This window comes from Anabrus simplex, chromosome 1 (genome assembly GCF_040414725.1).
Source record: "Anabrus simplex isolate iqAnaSimp1 chromosome 1, ASM4041472v1, whole genome shotgun sequence".
NCBI lineage: Eukaryota > Metazoa > Arthropoda > Insecta > Orthoptera > Tettigoniidae > Anabrus > Anabrus simplex.
Genome location: NC_090265.1, coordinates 1,447,440,825 through 1,447,456,629, shown reverse-complemented (window position 1 = coordinate 1,447,456,629; position 15,805 = coordinate 1,447,440,825). Strand labels below are relative to the sequence as shown.

Here is a 15,805-nt window from a genome sequence, read left to right as displayed (position 1 = left end):
AGGATTGTAGTTCTGAGAGAGTAATTAAGGCCTGTCTGTTGCTACCTGTGGGTTCCAAAACTATTCCGTATTTTAAGAGCTAAAAAGTATTCCATAAGAACCTTCTGTATATCATCCACTCTGCCACCATTCCCTATTTATTACTGTAGGCTTGATCCAAAGAACTTCAAACTTAATTTCCTTGGTCGAAATATTGATCAGCAACCTGTGTGAGTGGTCATCATAAGCGAGAAATACACTCATGTTCATAAAAATCAAATGACTAAGAGATAGGAAGTTCATATTCACAGAACATGTGCATTAGTGTGTTCTGAAGAAATGGTTGGCATTTGAACCATGTCGGCCCTCAGGTTCAAGGTCCACATCGATACTTCTGCGCACCACCACCGATTGGTAAACTGTGCCTGCGGCTCTCGTTTTCACTATAAGCCGAAAGTAATGGATCATTGTTACTTGAAAAGGCGTGCAAGATGCCTCGCAGACGTATGCGAGAACCGTCCCGTCAATTGAGTCAGTTTGAAAGAGGGCACGTTATTGGCATGAGAGAACATGTTGCATCCATCCGAGAAATCGCTACTCGTGTGGGATGAAGTGTTTAGGCATTGCAACGGGTGTGTACAGAATGGTTCACAGAAGGCCGTAGAACACGTCGAGTTGGGTCTGGTCGCACCGCCCATACCACACCCCGAGAAGATGGACATCTCATCCGAATGGCATTGCAGGACAGATCTGCATCCTCCTCGGCTCTGGCGCAACAGTGGAACAGAGCAACACATCGTACACTATCAGGAGTCGTTTATTACGGCCTGTGTTACCGGCGCGTCGTCCACTTCTCCGCCTACCTTTGACTAATGTGCATAAACATGCTAGACTGCAATGGTGTATGGAACGACGTCACTGGGGACAGGAAAGGCAGCAGATAGTGTTTTCGGACGAATCCAGGTTCTGTTTGTTTGAAAACGATGGCCGCATTTTGGTTCGCCGCAGACAAAGGGAGATGCATCACGTTGACTGCATTCGCACAAGACATACAGCGCCAACTCAAGGCTTTATGGTGTGGGGTGCTATTGGGTACAACCACAAATCACAGTTGGTGCGTGTCCATGGCACTGTGACCAGTTTGACCTACATGAATGGTATCCTGCGACACGTAGCCATACCCTTTCTGCACGACCCCCAGACGCCATATTTCAGCAGGACAATGCGCAACCACATGTTGCTGCACGAACACGTGCCTTCTTGTTGTCACAGGATGTCAGACTGTCGCCCTGGCCCGCCCGATCACCGGACTTGTCGCCGATCGAAAATGTGTGGGATATGGTGAAACGACGTGTGCGGCGCTGTGACCCATTGTCAACCACCAACGATGAATTGTGGAACCAGGTGAATGCAGCATGGATGGCTCTACCCCAGGACGCCATTCGCACATTATACGCGTCGATTCCATCACGTATGGAACAAGTTATCAGTGCCGATGGAGGACCCAGTGCCTACTAGGCAACAGGAGACATGCTGAACCTAGGTGACTGAAATGCTAATTGGTTCTGCAGAACATACCTAATGGACATGAGTGTATATTACGTTATATGTTTCAGAGTAAGGTTACTGCAGCCGTCAGTATTCGTCAGTTTCCAAGCGAGATGATAGTGCGGTTCAGTTCACGTTCCTGTGAGCTTGCATTCAGGAGATGATGGGTCGAACCCTGCCGTCGGCAACCCTGAAGAATGTTTTCATTGGTTTCCCATTTTTACATCGGGCGCATGCTGAAAGTATGCCTTAATTGAGTCACAGCCTCTGCCTTTATCTACGGTGTATTCCATACGTTCACACTGAAATTGCCTCAGTGCTAATTAGAGCAGAACTGCTCCTGATTTAGGTATGGCTGATGAGCCGAAATGCGGTTACTCGACTTACTGTCTAATGAGGAAAGAGTATAATGTTTAATTTTCTAATTATTGTTAAATTGTGAAAATTCTTTATTTGAAAGGTTATCCGCAAAGCTATCATGATAATCTTGTTTAATGCAATACATTTCCAGTCTTATTTCTCATGCTCGAAAGAAAATATAATCAAAGTATGAACCGAACGGTTCCCTAGCACGTCAAGGAATTTACACATTTCATATTCAAATATTAGGAATGAAAGAAGTATGTTTCTCTTTCTCCCATTAATATTTGATTTGCTCTTAATTCACGATGTCTACGAGGACTGTCGTTCAACAACTGCTTCAGGTGAAAGGTTTTCGTGACTTGGCTGCGATGATACCATACTTCTTCAGCATGGTTAAAATGTTTGATGTTATCAAGTCTTTATTAAATGTAGGCCTATAGCCCAGTTTATGTCAAGATTACTTTATTTTCAAGGATCATCTGAAGTAATTGTAGACTATGTAGACTCAAAACCGGCCTGAGTACTTGAGACGGCGGAGCGCTGGTCTTTTGAGCTCAAGTTGATGGGTTCGATCCCGCCTCAGTTCGGACATATTTGAAGGTGCACAAATACGTCAACCATATGTCGGTAGATTTAGCGACACATAGAAGAACCCCAGCGGGAATATATTTCGGCACCTCAATGTCTCTGAAAATCGTAAAATAGTTAACGGGTAATAAAATTAGAAACTAATAATATTTGCATATCTCAAGATGAAAAACAAAGCGATTCACTTGTACTGTATTTGAGGTGGGCCTACGTACACACCGTCAAGATTTAGTACCTAATGTTTCAGCTTTCACAATGCAGATCTCAATATTTAGCAAATCCATTTTTACAAACAAATTTCCCCAAGGATATTTGGTATATGTTTTATGGAAATGTGGATGTACTTATTTCCTGTGGAAATAAGGACAAAATACGGAGATTATGTAAAAGTTCATTCCGATATTTGAATGTAATGAGGAGAGCAATTTTATAGCGTAGGCGGGATTTAAACCACGTACAGCCAGCAAAATGTTGCCTTTCAAATCACCGTATTAAGAGATTAAACTCCAAAAGGCGAATTTGTTCAAGGTAGAAAAATGTTGGTACTATGTAAGCTGTAATCAGTTCTACTTTACCTTTACAAACCAGATAGGTTTATACATTTTACACTATCTGTTCCACGCGATACAGCGCACAAAGATATTGTAATAACAAAGCTGTGTGTTTCTTACGCCTTGGTATCATTAATATTCAGTAATACGAATGACTCCGACATAGACAGCGTTTATTTAAAATGCTTCTAATAAACTGACATGAAAAGAAGTATTGAATATTAAGATATCCCTGACATGATGGACACTTCATGTCTTCTGTCCTCATCTCCATAGTAAAACCCGGTTCCACGTGTATCTGAGGAATTGGGGTAATTGTGACGTTAAACCATCGTCCTGGCGAATTAACTCCCATTCATAGATGTTCTAGTGCAATGCGTAGTCTTAAATATCAGAATTCCTTTAAGTAACAGTAGTTTAATTGCGATAGTATGTTCATTGATGCACCCGAATTTCGGCTTCGATTTATTTTGTTGAATGATATTGTATGAAATTAAATCATTATTGTGACGTCATTATCAACCAGGAAATCCATACTGATTTGAGTGAGAATACATACGATCTCCTGCAGGAAACATCTGAATTTACCGGGCGAGTTGGCCGTGCGCGTAGAGGCGCGCGGCTGTGAGCTTGCATCCGGGAGATAGTAGGTTCGAATCCCACTATCGGCAGCCCTGACGATGGTTTTTCCGTGGTTTCCCATTTTCACACCAGGCAAATGCTGGGGCTGTACCTTAATTAAGGCCACGGCCGCTTCCTTCCAACTCCTAGACTTTTCCTATCCCATCGTCGCCATAAGACCTATCTGTGTCGGTGCGACGTAAAGCCCCTAGCAAAAAAAAAAGAAACATCTGAATTTAGGCCAGTGATAGACAATTCAAGCATACTTCTTCTATACTCTATCTCTGAAAATTTGTAGCTTAATTTCCACGCGAATTTTATGTTAGATTTGTTAAAGCTACGGTACAGGAAACGTAGATCTCTCGAGGTCCGGGAGTCTTTTAAAGTCTTCTGTCCTCCCCCCCTATAAACAGTAGATGGTCTGTTGTGCTGCGCATTTGATGCTTGTTTGTTCCCATGCACAATAAACGTATGAGTACTTCCTACTTCCGGTGAATTGTGGACCCATCTGGAGGTGATGGTTGCAGCCCAGGAAGTGACAGGTTCAGATAGGGGAGACCTACCTTGCTTATTACACTCAAGGTTACATTCCTAGCCGTCTTTTAAAACCGCAAGTCGTATTCAACTTTCTGAGCATTGTAATTTGTCATCCACAATGATGGACCTCTCCAGAGAAGTTAGCACGTGCGTCTGACGTTAATTGAAGCTAGAGTGGTGTTGTTTAACAGAGAGGCCCTTCCGTAACTCGTGTGCTACAACTATGCCGATCGTTTGACTTGTCCCTGTCACTGTAGATGATTATTCGTATATAGAGAGTAATAGAACGCATTTTTTTAAGAGAGCGTTTTATAATCACACAAGCATTTTGCAGATTCTTTATACTCAACTATTACCTTAATGGCTGGCCCGGATGCCGCGGGTTCGATTCCCGGCCAGGTCTGGGATTTTTCTCTCGACCTGAGGGCTGGTTCGAGGACCACTCAGCTTACGTGATTAGTATTGACGAGCTATCTGACGGTGAGACGGTGGCTCCGGTCTCGAAAGCCCAGAATAACGGTCGAGAGGATGCGTCGTGCTGACTACACGACCCTTCGTAATCTGCAGGCCTTCGGGCTGAGCAGCGGTCGCTAGGCAGACCAAAACCCTTTCAAGGGCGTTAAGTGCCGTTTTTTTTGTTATTGTCTTAATGGCATAGAGAAAAATAATTTTCACAACTACGTTCTTACATTACGAAAATATTAATATGCCATAGCGAATATTATGCAATTTTCTGTTGAAATGTATTATTTAGTGTTTCATCGTAACTTAAGCATTCAGCATTACAATAATTTGCAGCAGTTTGTGATCACAATTATTGACTACTCCCTAAAAAAACAGTTAGTCTCTAGTGATGCGTTATTATTATTTTTAATACACTACTTCTTTGTACGAAAAATTTCGTAAAATATAATTTTTCTATGATATTTATTTTAAAATCAATTATTAAGTGTACTTTTTAGTAAGAAGTAACAACTTGTTCAGAATAACACCGCCACCCTCGCCCTTAACGAAAGCAGCTGATGTCTTATCAGTAGAGCCCAGAAGATCAGGCATTTATTTTTTCTAAAATAGGCAGGTAAATGATCACTTAACATTTAGAAAGTAGGCAGTAATATACTGGTAATTAAAACAGGCATTTATATTTTTTAAATGGGCACTCAAATAATAAAGATGCTTTAACGTAAGCTACGCAACACATATCTGCATCACACTACACCCACCTGTGGGTGGGGATTATAGACTAACGTCAACGGTATCCCTTGTCTGTTGTAAGAGGAGGTGACTAAAAGGGGGACCAGGGCTTGTCAACTTCAGAACGTGGGTTCGTGACCAGCCAAGTCTGGCGTTGCTTCCACTTACTTGTGTCAGGTTAATGGCTCTTACCTTTCCTGTCTGACCTCCCTTGGTCAGCTCTTATTCTTTTCCAACCCCTGGCAATCTTCTCGACCATTTTTCTGGTAGAGATTTCAGTAGAGATTTGTGTAACATGAACATACCGTGTATGTAAATGCTATTTTTGTATCTATTAAGTTAAAATGGAACTTTTCTTTATTATTAATACAGTACATTGGATTTTTATATTTTTTTCTTTCCATTGATAAATTTTAATACATAAATAACAGCAGAAAATATCTACAACAACTTAAAAAGGCCAAAACAAGCACTAAACTATCAGATAGGCTACGAAAGATAAAATAGGAAAAAAAGGCAAAATAATAACTGGTCCTAACGTTACCAAACGTACGGAAACATGTGAAACTTCAATATATCCACCCAGATAAAAGGGCATTTTGCCTAACTTCCGGGCACTACTTATCAACACAGTGCACGTGTCCAACTGCCTATTTCTTGTTTGGTGAGTGAGAATTAGCTTTATGTGAGTAGCTCGTATTCTTCAGCAGTTCATGCATTTCACTTTAAATTTCATTTAATTAATTATGAATCTTCATTCTTTACAAAGTTTTAAAAATTATATTTTTTGTCTGTTCATTATTGGCTCGTCTAACTGATCCAATTTTGTATTTTCTTCCTACAACTCAATCTTCCTAAGGATCTTCACAACCGACTTCACCTTTCCTCTGAAGAAATTTTCATTTATCCACATTGTCAACCATCAGCATGACGCTCTTTTTCAACAGCCTGAATTTTGTGTTTTTTTTTATACCGTCATTGATAGACTTTGTTGACCATGTGATCATTGACTGTAATGTGTTGCAGGTCGCATACTGTACGACATCCCGTGTAGGGTGTGTCAAGATCACTCTTCAGGGAAACACTACGGTATCTTCGCCTGCGACGGGTAAGTTATGCCCTCCCTATCACTGCATTTTTCCTTTCTTTTGCTAATGCTTTCACATTAACACACCAAAGCTTTCGGGCGACGCAAGGATAGAAAAGGGCTAGGTTTGGGAAGGTAGTGCCGTGGCCTTAATTAAGGTATATCCGCGGTGTTTGTCCTCAGTGAAAATAGAAAAAGCGGAAAACCATCTTTAGGGTTACCGACGGTGGAATTTGAAACCATCTCCCGAACTACGCAGCCAACGTGCTCGGTTTATCACACCGTAAAACGTTAAGAAAATCTTCATTAACAGTTTTACAGTGAGATGCATTTCCTGACGGCAACTCTACATGGAGGTATCTGTGGAGGTCTGTAGTGAGAGGTTTTGTGTGTAAAAAAAGATGTGTGATCACTCAAACACGAACACCCAGCCTCCGATCTAGAGAAAGTAATCCCCGACCCGGCTGGGAATGGAACCCAGAGCCCTCTGAACCGTAGTCCACTACGCTGACCATTCAGCCAAGGATCCGGGCAACTGGAGAGTAATGTGTATACACAGTAAATATAATAACCAATCTCCCCGAAGACAAACACATATTTTACTCTGAAATATCAACGAATATTTTTATGATTATGATGGTGATAGTTGTTGTTTTAAGGACAGGTACATTTTTATGGGTTAAAATGTATGCTCTCTATTATTATTTTTCTTTCTTTCTTTCTTTCTTTCTTTCTTTCTTCACCGGATGAGTTGGCCGTGCGGTTAAGAGCGCGCGGCTGTGAGCTTACATCCGGGAGATAGTGGGTTCGAATCTCACTGTCGGAAGCCCTGAAAACGTTTTTCCGTGGTTTTCCATTTTCACACCAGGCAAATGCTGGGGATGTACCTTAATTAAGGCCACGGACGCTTCCTTCCAACTCCTAGGCCTTTCCTATCCCATCGTCGCCATAAGACCTATCTGTGTCGGTGCGACGTAAAGCCCCTAGCAAAAAAATAATAATTTTCGATTTACTGTTTTCAATATTATTAAAGTGTAACACTGCCGTTATGTTCAAAACTGCTTCCTTCATTTCTTAATGTTATGTATATAAACAGACACTTTGTCTCAAGAATTCTACATGTTTCTACGTGAACCTGCAGATGCGCGGGATTCTTCAAGCGGTCCATTCGCCGACAGAGGCAGTACGTGTGCAAGGCGAAGGCTGAGGGCAGCTGTGTGGTGGACAAGGCGCATCGCAACCAATGCCGTGCGTGTCGTCTGCGGAAATGTCTAGAGGCTGGGATGAACAAAGATGGTGAGTTGACATATGAAAACCAAAAATGTGATATTTGAATTATACTGTACGAATACTGCTTATTTACTTAGTATTTCGTCTATCATATAATCCAATAATATGAGTCTATGCAAGGTGAAATTAACTTGCCAGAATCAATAATCAGTTACCCCAGTAATATCAGTTTATTGTAGATAAAAACATTTTCCAAAAAACACTAAAACACTGATCAATTAACGTTTTAAAATGTGATAATTTGACGTTGAAAGGAAAGCCAACAATTTGTTGTGTCAAAACATTACAACGCAGTTTCACCCATAAAAGATGGGATGACATTTGCGTTAGAAAATTAAAATGTTATTTAGTTCTTCTTAGGGAATAAATAATTCAACAAACCGTGGAACGTCACATCTAAATTGATGTTAATTTCATTTTCCAAAGCTGGTCGAGCTTTTCTAAAGGAAATACAAACTTTATCCTGAAGACCTTTTCCATCTACACAAGGAGCAAAAATCATTTTACTTTCCGAGTAAATGTTTTCCGTTCATTCATCCAATATTTACGATATTTAACATCTTCCCAGGTTTAATTATTGATTTGCACGAATTTAAGCCACTCTAGTAGCACTGTACACCTATCCTCTGGATCTTATCTTCCTCTAAGAAGGCAAAGAAAATAGGTTGAACACCTGTATGTATCCTTGTTCTGTGAAACTGAAGACATGTGATGAATAATGATGTGAGCTGTAATTAACATCCTAGTTTATCTTCTTAACATGAATCTAATCAACAGTTAACTGAAGTTTTGGATCTCCGTACGGAGAGGGCTCTCTTTCAGCACCGCTTTTTTTTTTTTTTTTTTTTTTAACAAGTTGCTTTATGTCGCACCGACACATATAGGTCTTATGACATCGATGGAATAGGAAAGGGCTAGAAGTGGAAAGGAATTAGTCGAGGCCTTAAATAAGGTATAGTCCCAGCATTTGCCAGGTATGAAAATCGGAGAGCACGAGCCTTCAGTGGGAGACGTGCATCTATTTCTCTTGTAAATCTTGTCCATGTAGGTTTTCCAAGATAGCTAGACATCCCGATAAGAACATTTCCAACAATCCATCACATTCACAATTGACACTCGACAAAGATGGAGAGACAGGCTCCCACGCAAACAAGCAAGTTTTAAATATATGTGCTATGATTGGCAAATGATTGGCGAACGTGAATTGTCTTAATATTTGTTTACGTCATACCGACTCAGAGAGGTCATTGGCGATGATGGGATAGCACGGGCCTAGAACTGGGAAGGAAAACTCAGCAATGGGTTGCCAAATAAATTTCGGGTTTCTCTATCACAGAGGTGCTCAGCTGGGTGCCCGCTGAGGCTAGCCCAGTGCGGTCGGGCGGTCCTGACGTAAATGCGGGCAGGTTACGTAGCAAGCATACATGGCAGTGAAACGAGATAGCAAACACACTTGAGAGAGAAGTGGAGAGGTGAAGCTCCCCTCCGATACTCTGATTGCGGTACAGCACAGTATTTTAAAAGATAATATTATAATGGCCAGAAAACAGACCTTTTCAACATATTCCCGTTTAATATATACTGCGTTTAATATAAACAAGCAGTTTTATCATCTAATACATTCAATGCAAACAGACACGTTAACATTTTTGTGTTAAAATTCACAAAAATTGGATTGGCAAATGATTGGCGAACTTATATAGTAGAGCGTGAATTGTCTTAATATTTGTTGAATTGGATTGTTGGTGACTTTATCAGATAATTTAAACCCAAGCAATCACAAGCCACAGCATATCCACTTTAACTCCATATTATAGTCGAGATGTTCCTTAAAGCACGTCTTAAAATATAATGGTGAAAATTGTAATTCATTACGTCTTCTTCTTAATCTGTCGATTTTCCCTCGTACTCAGTGAGGGATCCCACCTCTACAACCTCAGGGGCAGTGTCCTGGAGCTTCAAGCTCTGGGTCGGGGGATACAACTGGGGAGGATGACGACTACCTCACCCAGGCGGCCTCACCTGCTATGCTGAACAGGGGCCTTGTGGGGGGATGGGAATATTGGAAGAGATAGACAAGGAAGTGGGAAGGAAGCGGCCGTGGCCTTAAGTTAGGTACCATCCCGGCATTTGCTTGGAGGGGAAGTGGGAAACCGCGGAAGACCGCTTACAGTATGGCTGAGGTGGGAATCGAACCCACCTCTAATCAGTTGACCTCCCGAGGCTGAGTGAATCCCGTTCCAGCCCTTGTACCACTTTTTCAAATTTCGTGGCAGAGCCAGGAATTGAACCCGCCCCTCCGGGGGTGGCAGCTAATCACACTAACCCCTACACCACAGAGGCGGACAATTCATTACGTACGGTACAAACATATTTGAGGTTGTCTTTACTATATCCGGTTAAAATACATAAACTCCAATGAACACAAGTAACTTATTCCGTACAATGTAAATTGAAAATGACGTAGATTTCTGCCGTCTTTCTTTCATTATTTTTTGCCTCCATTTTAAAGTCAGTTATCGCCTCAGTAATCGACACTGACTGGGAGAATTTGGCCCAAACTCCTCGGCTTGTGACGTAACCACAACACTGTGGCTGAATAGCGTACGCTCATCGGCTGCCTGCCCGTCCGCTTACAGTGCTGGGCACCCGCGGGACGTCCGACTCGTCAGCGTACTGGCCTTCGGTTCAGAGGGTCCCGGGTTCGAGTCCCGGCCGAGTGGGGGATTTTAACCTTCATTGGTTAATTCCCATGGCCCGGGGCTAGGTGTTTGTGCTGTCCCCAACATCCCTGCACCTAACACATCACACATAACACTATCCTCCACCACAATAGCACGCAGTTACCTACACATGGCAGATCCCGCCCACCATCATCGGAGGGTCTGCCTTACAAAGACTGCACCCGGATAGAAATAGCCACACGAAATAATAATAATAATAATAATAATAATAATAATAATAATAATAATAATAATTAAGCCGCGGGACGATATTCCCAGCATGAGCATCTCTGCTCTCCAGTCTGATAGAGTAAAACGGACCCTCAATATTGACACACAAGCAGTCTCAATAGCGTCACATCAAAATATCTGCACACGATAGGCGAGACAGTATTATTATTAGTAGTAGCAATTAAGTATGTTTAGGATCATACAGTGTACTTAGAAATGTTTCTCAGCCTTACCCTGAGCCCTATTTCTTTCATTTGTTTGTTGAGGATTTCTTGTTTTTAGTCCAAGTAGTTTCGGTCCTTATCTTCAGTTTATCCTCTTGATCAACTTGCTCTATGTGAATTTAGGATCTAAAGCTCTCTCTCTATTTTGGGCGTCTTTTTGTGTGATTCCTACCAATTTAAAGTCGCTTTTGATATCGTATAGTGGCTGTTTTCATAGATTTCGAATTCACCACTTGTTATGTAAGTCCATCAGGGTTCATTCCTTTGATGTGTCCGCAAAATTTTAATCTGCATTTTCTAATATTACTTCGTGAATGTCTGTGTATTCATTATCTCTTTATTTCCGGGTCAATATTGTTCGGCTGTGCCTGGCCCTAGAGTTCCTTCATGATTTTTAGTTCGTTTCTCTCAATGATTTCAAGGTATGTTTTCGAGTTCACGCTTAATGTTCCCGATACAAAGAGACATTCTGCTTCAATGATCATGTTGTAAAGACTTGGTTTTGTGTGATTAGAAAATTACTTTTTCTTTCTTCTTCTTCTCCTTTTCTTTCTTTCTTTCTTTCTTTTTTTCTTTCTTTCTTTCTTAATCCGGGGTTGGTATTTCCCTCATACTCAGCGAGGGATCCCACCTCTACCACCTCAAGGGCAATGTCCTGGAGCGTGAGACTTTGCGTCGGTGGATACAACTGTTGAGTAGGACCAGTGCCCCACCCAACTGGTCCCACTTGCTGTGCTGAACAGGGGCTTTGTGCGGAGGTGGGGGGGGGGGATGGGGAGATTGGAAGGGATAGACAAGGAAAAGAGAAGGAAGCGGCCGTGGCCTTAAGTTAGGTGTCACCCCGGCATTTGCCTGGAGGAGAAGTGGGAAACTACTGAAAACCACTTCAAGGACGGCTGAAGTGTGAATCGAACTTCTCTTCTACTCAGTTGACCTTCAGAAGCTGAGCGGACTCCGTTCCAGCCCTCGCGCCAGTTTTTAAATTTCGTGGCCGAACCAGGAATCGAACCCGGGTCTTCGTGGGGGGGGGAGTGACAGCTAATCACATTAACCACTACACCAAAGAGCGGACAAAATCACATTTTGCTTTAGATATTTTGGGTGAGTCAATGTGATGATCCCAGTTTTTATTTACCGTAGGCATTTGATTTTGTTGACATTTGCTTCCTGACTTCTTTCACCGAAGTATTTTATTGTGGGCCCCTTTAATTTTTATATTGCATTTCCATGCATTCTGGTGTTTGTTTGTTTGTTTGTTTGTTTGTTTGTTTGTTTGTTTGTTTGTTTGTTGCAGGTTAGGGGCCTACTGTATGCATTTATTTTTCGAATTATACCTGAACACCAATTTTCTCCGCTATTTCTTTTAGGAATTTGATCTGTTTAGGCATACATTTTCATCTGCAGTATTATTATTATTATTATTATTATTATTATTATTATTATTATTATTATTCGGATATTTAAGCCGATAAAGCTATATTCAATTTGGTGTGTTTCCTACTGTCTATTTAATACATTTTTTCGTCAAAATATTACAAAAACTGAATGACAAATCTATAAATGCTGCAAGATTCAAAACATTTCCAAATTAGAAACACCATCAATCGTCTCTCGTCCTAGGTAAACCGTAGCGACGTAGTTATTTGATAAATCACCCCTCAAGCATCAACTGTATGAAGACGTCCTACACTATAGCAATACATGTGTAAAAATAAATGCTAGCAGCATAAGAATTCCGTCCTAAAGAAAAGTGTTCTGATTGTTCTCGGCTCGAGTGCAGTGCTGGAACAGCGTCTGGAGAACTCGATACAAAGTCGACAGCGCTCCCTACTCCAAGAACCGTTGACACACCTGCCTGCCCGCAACAACTCCATTTTGCCACTAGAATTCCACTCATGCCCGTTGAGCAGTCCTGTGTGCCATGTTCCAAGAGGACTGCCAGCTGCTTGAGAAATGTTAATCTCCGCTGAGGGAGATGTTCTTCCTAGTTGAGGTCTGTAATTGAGCATCATAAAGCCCCACCTCAAGACGTGAGCAGACTTTCTAGCCAGAGACGAATGGGACGCTCTCCACATTACTACTCTGCTCTTGATTGGAAGGACATATTTGATTTTAAAAAATAAGGATTGGAAAATATTCGCAGAACGTGTTCTCATTTTCAACAGGCACTTCAAGGCAAGATCGGCAAATAATAATAATAATAATAATAATAATAATAATAATAATAATAATAATAATAATAATAATAATAATAATAATAATAATAATAATACTGCAGATGAAAATGTATGCCTAAACAGATCAAATTCCTAAAAGAAATAGCGGAGAAAATTGGTGTTCAGGTATAATTCGAAAAATAAATATTATTATTATTATTATTACTATTAGGTACTATCCAGGCATTTGCCTGGAGAAGAAGTGGGAAACCACGGAAAACCACTTCCGGGATAGGTGAGGTGGGAATTGAACCCACCTCTACTCAGTTGACCTCCCGAGGCTGAGTAGACCCCGCTCCAGCCTGTTTCCAAATTTTGTGGCAGAGCCGGGAATTGAACTCGGGCCTCCGGGGGGTGATCTAGAGTATACACAATAAACAAAAGAATAGATTTCATACAAGATTATAATTTACATGAAAGATATTTAACGTCGATGTTCCTCTAAAGGACATTTGCTCTAAGGTATAATACACATTGAGAGCGTGTACAATCTTAAACTTCTCCCCTGAAATCATAAGCGGCACTGTTGAGATTGACGGAGAGAAGAAAAGCATAAGTTGTCTCTTCTGATATTTGCGTTTTAGTCCTCCTGAAGAATGATATACATTAAAACTTGTACATTACGGACCCTGCATAAGACGGAAATTTTTTAATACATAATTTATTTTATCACAATGGAGTTATGCTATAAATAAGCCTACCTTGTGTAAGCCAGAAACTTCCACAACGAGGAAATGGAAAGCGTTTTTAAGAATCACGAGATGTTTGATTTTTCACCAAGGGCAGGTTCTACCACCTACGGGTAAAGTAGTGCGTAACTTGCCCTCCGCGTAAAAGGATATTTTCGTTCGACCACTTCCGCGTAGCGCTATTGGCAGCATAAATCGTAGTTACCCGACGCGTAATTTATCAGCTACTTCGAGGGTCCGATAAGACTTTATCTGCCACGCAAGTTTTGAGAGCTGAACATTATTAGCTGTATTTTTGGAGGCATACAGCTTAAAATAGCTTAGTATGTTTATAAAAGCACTAGCAATTGTACCCGTGCTTCGCTACGGAATTTCAGATTGTATACCGATATCGAAGTAAATTACTGTACATGAAGTGAATAATAATGTTTAAATTGTGTGTAAATTGGCGTTATCCGAGAAAAAGCATAGAGAGGTCCGCAGACGATGTTTCCAATGTAAAGTGCGAGTTGTGGAGTTGTGATGATAACGACAGGTGCACTTGTCTACCACAATTCATTATGTTTTAGAAACGTTGAATAGGATGAAATTTGTGTAAGATTTTCACACAGTGAATTACTTTTCAGATACTTATGCGACAGCTTCAAACATAGAATTTGGCTCACATATGGTTACTGGGTGGGCCAATATTCGTGTAGAATTTGATGATCCCATCTTTCTTATAAGTGAATCAAACCATCAATTATATGTGTACAAAGTGAAAAATTTAGGTAAATCCAGAAATAGAGAAAAATTTAATGTATAATGGATAGAGATCCGACAAAATGTCATAGGACCGAAGTTGTAGATCACTCCAAATTGAACGCAGATTGTGTCATCCGTTTAGTGATACGACTTACTGTTTAGCCACGAAATACATCGAAAGGAAGGACTGCACCGTCATTAAAATTGCCTCCATATTTCGATATTTTTCGGGGGTAAAAAATATAAATTTTAAACATCTCGTAAATTTTCCGTCGGTTACATGCTAAAAGCTATAATTTTGCAAAACTTCAATTTTCTAACTCGTCTGAGAGATTGTGCTGTGATCTTGATATGGGAGAGTGGGTTAAAAATCAGGACTTCAGGAAACTTTTAAGCCCATGAAACCTGTAGGTTCTGCATAAATATCACCAACTGTGTTCTTATGCGGGTTTGAAACTCCCAGCATGTACCCCTCAGAGAATTATCAGAATTTGAGATTTTTCTATGGATCCTTGAAGTCATCAGCTTGTCTGGTACCAAGTTTTACATTTCTAAGATGCCTAGAATGGTCTCACTAATTCACGTCTGTTTTCATTTTTATGCCTTAATTTATATATACAGTATATATATAGTACAGTATATATAGATCGCGCCAAACAGACTTCCATTTATTAGTGTAGATTATATTTCACCCGCTTCCCTAGTGGTTCTAGGGGCGTCTTACTTCCACAGTACATTTTCCAGGTAGTAAGTTATACTTGAAAGTCATACTGGAACACACACATCCATTACCTCGGTCATTTCTGACAATTTATTTTTTCACCCTTTCTCACCCCCTATGCCAAAGGGGGCTGAAGATATACTTTAAAAATCCGGAATGTTACTATTCATCCCAGCGACCCGGAAAACTATGGAATCGGCAGTATATTCGATTATTATTATATCTCACTCCTCCCTCCCCCACCCTAAAGGGGGCTAAACTTTGAGTTTTAAAATATCGGAATGTTACTATTAATCTCAGCGACCCCGAAAAGTACGGATTCAACACTACTTTCGGTGATTAGTATATCTCAGTCCCCTTGCCCCCCCCCCTGCCCCTAAGGGTTCCTGAGGTGTTTTACCCCCATGTAGTTGTCTCCTGATAATAAAAATTCGGAGTGTCACTATTCATCTCAGCGACCTCGAAAACTATGTATTCGACACTATTTTCTATTATTTCT

General features: G+C 40.8%; 1 protein-coding gene across 1 annotated transcript in view; it reads left to right on the top strand.

Annotated features, from left to right (window-relative positions):
- The first annotated feature begins 1,317 nt into the window (after positions 1-1,317).
- The window catches only part of tll (nuclear receptor subfamily 2 group E member tailless), a 38,691-nt gene continuing 24,203 nt past the window's right edge, over positions 1,318-15,805 (top strand). The window contains exons 1-4 of the mRNA XM_068225924.1: positions 1,318-1,383; positions 1,596-1,668; positions 6,408-6,489; positions 7,610-7,764. Of these exons, the coding sequence (XP_068082025.1) occupies positions 1,318-1,383; positions 1,596-1,668; positions 6,408-6,489; positions 7,610-7,764 (376 nt within the window). The remainder of the gene's footprint in view (positions 1,384-1,595; positions 1,669-6,407; positions 6,490-7,609; positions 7,765-15,805) is intronic.